General features: G+C 33.1%; 1 protein-coding gene across 1 annotated transcript; it reads left to right on the top strand.

Annotated features, from left to right (window-relative positions):
• The first annotated feature begins 6,779 nt into the window (after window positions 1-6,779).
• On the top strand, window positions 6,780-8,945 carry LOC120123225. The gene is made up of 4 exons (XM_039142154.1): window positions 6,780-6,957; window positions 7,296-7,434; window positions 7,795-8,069; window positions 8,183-8,945. The coding sequence occupies exons 2-4, from the start codon at window positions 7,305-7,307 to the stop codon at window positions 8,930-8,932; spliced, it is 1,155 nt and encodes a 384-aa protein (XP_038998085.1). The 5' UTR covers window positions 6,780-6,957; window positions 7,296-7,304; the 3' UTR covers window positions 8,933-8,945.
• The last annotated feature ends 358 nt before the right edge of the window (window positions 8,946-9,303 follow it).

Consider the following 9,303-nt stretch of genomic DNA (forward strand, 5'->3'; position numbering starts at 1 on the left):
AGTGTGGATAGCTAAGGTAGTGGATGTAGACTTTGGTTGATAAAGTCGAACCACTCTAAATCGCTGTGCAATTACTTTCAATTTTCTGCAAAAGCTTCCACAAAATTTTAATTGCCAATTCACCCCCTTCTTGTTCTATTTCGTCAATCGATTAACTCAACAGATCGTCTCAAGGTGGTTAAACCTTCTTAACGAGTTAGGCTCTGATATCAATTGTTGGGATTTTCGGACGCTCGAATCGACAACCGAAATTGCTTACAAAGAGGGGTCAGAACGGTTTTTGTGTTTAGGGAGTAAGGAGATTGAAAGATAGAGATTTGCAAAGCGATTTATAGTGGTTGGACTTATCAACCAAGTATACATCCACTACCTTGGCTCCTCACCAAGGATTTTCTAACAAATTCACTAATTTGTTCTTTCTTTTGAGGACAAAGAGATAAACTTACAACTCTTTAGTTTTTCCGGGCTAAACTAAAACCTTTCTCTACCTTTTACAGGGGATAAGCTAGAACCTTTCTCCTTTACAAAATGATAAAATATGTAAATAAGAAAACCTCTCTAAGGTAGGTGTTTACAAGACTGAGCTCACAAGAACAAAATATTTACAAGAGAAAGATGAAGAATGAAGAACTTTTCTCTTGTGTTTGATTGCTTGGATAGTTTTTCTCTTATTTCTTCAAGTGTCCTTAGCTTGTATTTATAGCTTTGAATGTGTTTGAAGTCATATATAGCCGTTGGGGATGTTTTGGAGCCGTTTAGGGATGATAATAAATTAATAAAATAGCTTGAAGCGTGGGGGGAATCGGTACCCCCTCATAGGGAATCGGTTCCTGTAGTGTAAAATTCAAATATTTTGATCGTTACACAGGGGGAATCGGTACCCCCTGGGGGGAATCTGTTCCCGGGGAATCGATACCCCCTGGGGGGAATCTGTTCCCTCTGGGAATTCTGGTTTTTCTTGAAGCCTTTTAAAAAGAAAATATTTTTTGCTTGATTAAGGCTCGAAATACTTTGTAAAATTTGTTTAAAAATATATTTTAGGATTAAAACATAATCTTACACTTGAGTAAGGATTGAAATTGACATTTGAAAACCTTGGAGTAATATTTTGATATTCGAATAATTTAATCGAATATATAATTTAAAATTCAATATAAAATCTTAAAATTCATTAACACTTAATTTTTTATATCGAAACATCAAAATTTTTTCAACAATATACTCACTCTCTACTCTATTATAGACATCATAATGTGGCTGAGGGTTTTGCATCTCGTAGCTCACACACTCTTCTAGTTTACCGAGAATATGGCCCCCAAAATCTCTATATCGTACACCACACTCTTGATTAGCCCACTCCTTGAGTGTCAGACCTTGCGCCCAAACTAGTCAGCTTAAAGTACCCTAAGGATATATCCAGACTGAATATATACTTTTGACTATTATTTTTTTCTAAAGGAACTCAGGTGTCTTGGTCGTTTTCCCGAGCATTCAAACAAGGCTAGTATTATTTGATCTTACACTATTCTTGTTTGTACATTTGAATTAGACTTTCTTATCATTCTCACTTGTAGTCTTATTTGATGATAAAAAGAAGTGTTGGGGTACCTCGAATCTAGTTCCCTTAAGAACTAACATTTTTGCCAAAAACAGACTGAAAGTATCAATACTAACCCAAGAGTATCGATACTTCTGCAAAAATTGTGATACTTTATGTAAGTACCAATACTTTTAAACATTTTGTTTTGCCCAGTTTCGAAAATTTATGGGTGTTTCAAAACTATGTCCCAAAGTTTCGATACTCTTGAAAGAGTATTGATTCTCTTATCAGAAACTCACAAATTTACCCAAAATGAAGAACATGTATCGATACTATCCCTATAGTATCGATACTCTACCTGCAGAAGTCATAAAACATGTACGAAAAACTCTATTTCTTAATCCCAAAGATCTTAGTCAGGTCCCCAAACATGCTTAAAGTTTTATGTGAATACAAGGAGCATAAATAAGGCTTTATACCATGCTTATAACATCAAATGAATAATCTACCATGAAAATTTCTAAACATGCTTTAAACTTAACTTTTTAACACTTCTTAACTTTCCATGATCTACACTTGGTATGAGAAAGCTACAAGCGTGTTACCTTATTACCTTGGCTACTAAAACACCTTTTGAATCAACTAGGAGCCACCTACCTTCAAGAAAAACCCATTTTGAAAACAAAATCTAAAACTCATAAAATGGAGCTTGAAACAAAGCTTGAAGGATGTAGAGAAACATTCTCACCTTAGGTTAGCAACCCCACACTTATAACTCTTAATATCTCAACATGTAAGGAAAAAGAAAGAAATGAATTATGGAAGAAGCAAGAGAAGTATATGGTGAAGAGGTAATGAGGGTGATTCACGTATAAGATATAAAAAGGAACGAGTTTTCAACTTTTAGTTTTAACTATGGGCAAACTACATTATTAGGCCCCTAACTTCTAAATCATAAAACTCTTATCACTTAACTACAATTCCCTTAGGAATCAACTCAAGCCCACTAACACTAAACTTGGTCCAACTAATTTATAAAGTCTTTTGGGCTCAACTTTGGGTCTCGGGTTGACCCAAACTACTAACCCAGGATTCGAAGTGTTATAAAATCCATTTATAAATTCAAGTATTACTCTCGTTAATTGTATAACAGACTTTACCAAGTGATTGTCTCGTTTGGTTTTGAGATGAATTTGGTTGATAACTGTATATATTAGAAGTTTAGTGGGAATAAATTAAAAAATACCCCTTGTTGCTAAAAGAACCAAGTTTAGTCTTGATCAGTGCCCTAAGGATGATTTTGAAACAAAGGAAATGTAAAAGGTTCCTTATGATTCAAAATAAATAAAGAATTTAATGTATACTCTGGTTTATACGCATTCATATATTGCATATGATTTTATGATATTAAACAAATATTTAAACAATTTTGGTATGGATCGTTGGATATCATCCAAATAGATTCATACAATATGCTCACATATCGGAGGTCTATTAAGTAAGAGATCTTCAGGTTTATGGACTTCGACTTATTGGAATATGAATGCAAAATCTTGTCATGTGAACTGCTAATTATGGATTGATAAAAAATACCACTTGAGTTATTTTGTGACAACTAAGTTGCATTCTTTTTTTCCATATATAACAGAAACATCTTAAGTCTAAGCACATAGACATTATGTTTCTGGTTCTTAAAGAAAATTCTGAGTGATTATGTGTTTATAGAGCATGTTGGTACAAACTCATAACTATGTGTTTACTAAAGAACTGTCACCCAAGGTCTTTCATGAGTACACTACTCATGTGGGTGTAATATCATTTAAGGATATTCGGTTTTAGTAGTAGTTTATAATTTTAATGCTCGTTTATTATAAACACAACTTCAGTTTAAGGATATTTATTTTAAAGTTATTTTATACAGAAGTAAAAGTTTGTTTCGGTTTATCCACTTTGGTTTTGGTAAAATTTGATCTCACTAATGTGTAAAGAGGACCAGTTGTAAATAGACATGTGCGATTCACATTGCATGTAATTTTCATACTACGCTCCATGATTGATCTATGTCATTTGACTGTGTTTGTATATAGATATAGTTGATAGACGAGATTGTTATAGAATACTTATTATATGATAGCAAATTTTGAGCTCTTAAGGTTGAACATTTGTCAGGAAACATATGTTGCCCTAGTGAGAGATTATTGGATTAAAATCCATATTTGTGGGAACATATGTATAATGTACAATGTTATCATAAAGTATGACACAAAATTAAGTGATCAATTATGTCATATGTGTTATATGTATTAAAGCTTCATGGAATGAAACTGCAGATACCATAAGTTGTATTTATAATTTGATGAGGGACATAATTATAAGTACTTAAAAGATTGACCTAATACTCAATATATATAAAGAAGTAGTGGTCCACAAGAAATATGTTAACTTGTATTACTCTTATCCCGTCAGAGATGTTTTACGACAATAGCAAACCTATCTTCTTGGAAGATCACAACCAAAGAAAAACTTAAAGATTTCAATCTATCAATTAATTCAGGTACACTTCCGCAAATCTAATATTTTATTCTTGATGATTTGATTTTAGTTCTAACAAAATATAATAATGCTTAAATTAAAATAAATATAAAAAATGTACATATGACATGATTTAACAAGATAAAATTTAAATTTTATTTAAAAGAAATTCAAATGTAAGTTAAAGAGTCATCAAAATCTAAATATTATTTTAGAGATATTATTTCAACTATTTAATTACTAATAATTATAGAAAAGTACGAGCAAATTGATGAATCTTTGGTCCTTCGGATGCATGCAAAATTCTTGCCTTTTCTATATGTTTTTTTATTAAGGAAAAAACAAATAAAATTTCCAATCCATGCTTTAATTTTAATTTTAATTTTAATTTTAATTTTATACAAGTCTTTGGCTCGTGCCTCGTTGTCTTTTATTTCTTTTGATTTTCCGCTTTGTGTGGTCGATATATGGCCTACAAGTTTCATGCCTTCTAGTTTTTTTTAGCAAAAGTCAACATCTTGACGTCATACATGACCTTTGCAATAATAATAATAATTAGAACAAACAAGATGAATTATTACTCGATCAAAATACTGTTATTATTTAAAATAACTAGAATTTATTCAAGATATTCATTTTTTAACTAAATAATTAAATATTTACTTATCATGGTATTAAAAAAAAGTAAATTACACCATTGATCACTCAACTATGTAATTCTTTTATTTTTTTGTTATCGGTCTTTTAATTTTATCAATCGTACTACTTAACTATTTAAATGTGTTCAATCAAGCCACTAATCATTACTAGTTAACGGAAATGATGATGTAGTAGTTAGAGAAATTGATGTAATTATGCATTTAGTCCTTAATGTTTATATATTCTATTAATTTGGTCCTAATTTAAATTTAATTTAATAAATTTAATCCTCTAATCATATTGTGACACGTGTCACACATGTCACCCTCGGATTAGATAGAAAATTAAGAATGAAAGAAACCCCCCAAATGAGGTAGGGGAATCAAACCTGGGTAAGCATGTGTGTTAAGCCAACACCCAAACCACCAAGCTAGGAACATTGTTTAGTTTCAAGATGCAACATATATATAACATATTGTAATGAATGAGAAAAAAAGTTAAAAAAGAAGCAATAATTTTTCATTTGTGTTGTGACACATGTCACAATATGATTAGAGGATTAAATTTATTAAATTAAATTTAAATTAAGACCAAATTGATAGAATATATAAACATTAAGGACTAAATGCATAATTACGTCAACTTCTTTAACTGCCACATCAGCATTTTCGTTAACCATTAATGGTTGGTGGCTTGATCGAACACATTTAAATAGTTAAGTAGCATGCTTGACAAAATTGAAAGATCGATGGCAAAAATAAAAGGACTACATAGTTGAATGATCAATATTATATTTTACCCTTAAAAAAACCCAAATAGGAACATTAGTTACTAAAATAACGAAAATAAAAATTGTCTAGTTGAACTACAAATTTGGTTGCTATACCAGCTCACTTAACAAATAAATTAAAAACAAAATATTTAAAAAAAAATTAAATTAATAGGACACGTGTTTTATTTACACGTAAGGTTAAATCATAAATGCTAGTGTACAGTTACGTAAAACAAGGTTCAAGCTCTAGGGTTTTAGCCTTTAGTTGTAGTTCCGTTACATGCATTGTATTTAATTTGTATTTTTTTTTTAATTTTTTGAATTATCGGAGGTCTTTCACGAAAGTTGCTCTCAACCTGATGTTGGAGGCATCCTACTAACCTCATAAATGCTAGTGTACAGTTACGTAAAACAAGGTTCAAGCTCTAGGGTTTTAGCCTCAACCTGATGTTGGAGGCATCCTACTAACCTCCCTCCCTCCCTCTTACCCCATTGCATATGAGAATATGGTTTTGTTGTTGTTATTATTGTAGTAGTTCCGTTATATTATGGTTTTATTATGTTTTCAGCCATTGTACTATTCAAAATTTTAAAATTAGTCTTTCTCTTTTCAATTTTTAAAATCAATATTCCGTTTAGTTTTTGAAAAATTGATGAATAAAATAAATGTTTGTTTAAGGAAAAATTCATTGTTTATATTTTTTAAGAAAATAATAACGAAAAAAATATGTTTTCTAAAATCAAACACAACTGTTGAAGAATCGGATAAAGAAAACAAAAAAACGCAAGAATTTTTAACGATGTTCAACAATGTGCTTACATCCTCGATGCCCTGGGCGATGCTAGATTTTTCATTCAATATCTCATAGGTTCACTTCGCTCCATCCTCTGTCCTCTTTACCGGTATATTTATGAGTCATACCTAACAACAACTTTTAGTATCTAACTTTCTATGCTTGTTTGATTTAAAAAAAATAATTCACTTAGAAAATTTATTCTTAAATCATACAAATAAATGATTAAATTTACATAACTAAAACTAAAGAGACTCAATTTCCAAAGTCTAAAGAGTGCAGTGACTAAAACCATGATTAAATCTTACCATATCATTACTGTTATATTATTTTTTGAGATTCGTTACTATTATATTAAAAGCCAATAAACAATGCTGTGAAAAAGAAATCTGTCATTTTCATGTGTTTTGAGTTCCAGATGCGTTGATGACCAAAGTGTTCATTTTTTTCTCTCTTTTGTCTTTTTTGAATTAAAAACAGCTTCCTGACATATCCCATTAGTCAAACTTCCTGACAATGAAAACTGGAAAAAGGGACTTTTTAACAATCAAATCTTGTCCACGGATAATCGATCTCCTTTGGATTCTCTTTCGTTTCTATGTTTATCTGAATCTAGCTTGCTTTCTTTTCTAATCTGTCCAGGGGTGTTGCATGTGCTTAGTAGTTTTTGTTTATACAAGGTGATCTTTTGGAATTCATATGAACATCCTCTGTTTGGAAGGGTGGAAAGTGTAGGAAAGCACGACAGAAAGTTAATATCTCAAGTTCAGTTTTCTGGGTCTTCTTCTTCGGTCATTTGGGTCAAACTTTTCCTGATTTTCTCTTGAGAAGAAACATATCTAATCCTAAGTGATAGATTATTAACACGATTTTGTAATTTGTTTTCTGAGATAAAGGATTAAACACTTGATGCATGGTGAAAGTTCCTGATATAGAAAGCAAGGATCTTCATGCTGTACTATTTCAATTGCACGTTAGTGAATTTTGTGTTATTTTTTTATTTCTGTGTTTTACAGAGGTAAAGGTCATGGATGGGAATGGAAGAGTTCACCCAGATTGTCCTAATGCTGCAAATCCATACCATGAATGTGGTGTCCTCTGCTTAGAGAAGATTGCCGAAGGCAAGGGAACAAAGGCACAGGAAAAGAAGACATTAAGTAATCAAATCCCATCCTTTCTTAGCTGTTTTTTTAATTAATACAATCTCTGTTAAATGTTTAATGGAGAAAACGCCTTCACCTTGAGCTTCATGTGCTATTGATTCATTCACTGTGAAGGCTTCTTTTCCTTTGCTGAGTCATTTATGGAAATTTGTTGGTCTTGAAACCATAGATATCATCATTGATCTAAAGAGAGTTTTGATCTAGCTGTCATGCTGGTCCATCACTAATTTGCGCCTTAGAAAGAACTAAGGCAATTAATTCGCTCGAATTTCGTCTGACAGGCGACGTGCAAGTACAAGAAAGATGTCTCATGGAGAAAAACCATGTTCCTGACTACTGTTTTTATAATTGTAGGTTCAAAATTTCTTGATGCCTCCAGAAGCTTTGGTAGGAAAAAGAAATTTGAACCTATACCACAGACCCCTCGAGCACTTGCAGCCGGTGCAGTTTACCCCGGCGACTCTAGGTCGCCTCGGTCTTATTTTTCTAGTAAGAAGACGGTTGCAGAGAACGGTGAGTCGTTTTCATCTTCTGAGCAACACTCCGGAGAGATTTATCCCCAAGATCAATCATTTGAGAAGGCACCAATTCAATACTCTCAACCATTGCAGATGTCCGGAAAACTCATGGTAGGATCCTCTCTTTCTAATAGGAAAACTCGCACTCCATCGCATACGGACGCATTAGCTATTCTCGGTTTTGTATTAACGTGAATCATCACTTATCCTGTTTTCTCTTACAGTCTCCTGTTGATGCATCGGCCAAACTTAAACAAGAAGAGAAGGTACAAGATTCCCTGAAGATGAGTTCGAATGCACATACTAAGGATGCAAGAGAAGGCCGTAACTCCGCCTTTAGTTTCTTAGGAATTGGCCAAGCTCAAGATGACAGTGACGACGAGGAAGAGGCCGAATCGGTTATCTCCGATTCGTGTGTATCAGTCGGAAAATACTATGTGAAAGCAAGCATCTCCACAGTTCTGCAGTCGATTTTCGACAAGCACGGAGACATAGCAGCTAATTGTCATTTGGAATCAGCTTCGATGCGTGCTTACTATCTAGAATGCTTGTGTGCTGTAGTCCAAGAGCTACATTCCACTCCGTTCAAGCATCTAACTAAAGCAAAATTAAAAGAGATGTTTGCTGTTCTCAAGGATGTAGATTCCGCTGGTATTGATGTCGATTGGCTCCGTGCTCTACTCGATGAAATCTCGGAAGCCGTCGAGCTTGTTAGCCAACGCCAAACTTTTGAAGCCAAAAAGGCCAAGCACGACCAAGCGTTAGAGTCAGTAAGGAAAGAACTAGAATTGAAAACGGAAGATCTAGCTCAGAAAGAAAAAGAGGCCGCCGTTGCACGAGAGCAAGTTGCTGAAACCCGGGCTCGTTTAGACGAAATTGAGCGTCAAAGTTCGGAATTAGACAAAACCCTTTCGAACATAGCGTCGATCGTGGATAAATTCCAGGGCAAATCTCTGGGAGACGAGTTCTTGTGATGGTGTTTGATGAGCAAGACATTAGTATTTTGATATATTGATGTTATTTATCATTTATATTTGTGTAGAGCACGATTTGGTAAATAGGCTTTGGACGAGTACCTGAATGCGTACTCTCAGCTCAGTCCTTTTAAAATGGTCTAAAGTAGTTCCTAAACTCCAAAGTGTTTTAATTGAGTTTTCTATGCATCATTACTATATCAATCAATTTCTTACGTCGTTTTATTCATCACTTACACGTTAAACGTGCAATCTAGTATATGTTTACCTACTGCATGATCCATTTGTATCATAAATGTTTTTTTAATATAATTATTTCACACGAATTAACTTACCTCAGTAATCAGTAGTTAAATGAATCATTGTTCTTC

Source organism: Hibiscus syriacus, unplaced genomic scaffold, assembly GCF_006381635.1.
Source record: "Hibiscus syriacus cultivar Baekdansim isolate YM2019G1 unplaced genomic scaffold, ASM638163v2 tig00110391_pilon, whole genome shotgun sequence".
Classification (NCBI taxonomy): domain Eukaryota; kingdom Viridiplantae; phylum Streptophyta; class Magnoliopsida; order Malvales; family Malvaceae; genus Hibiscus; species Hibiscus syriacus.

Coding starts and splice junctions, on each gene's coding strand:
- LOC120123225 (XM_039142154.1), top strand. CDS start 7,305: ATGGATGGGAATGGAAGAGTTCACCCAGATTGTCCTAATGCTGCAAAT. Junction 7,435..7,794: donor ACAGGAAAAGAAGACATTAA/GTAATCAAATCC, acceptor TTATAATTGTAG/GTTCAAAATTTCTTGATGCC. Junction 8,070..8,182: donor AGATGTCCGGAAAACTCATG/GTAGGATCCTCT, acceptor TTTCTCTTACAG/TCTCCTGTTGATGCATCGGC.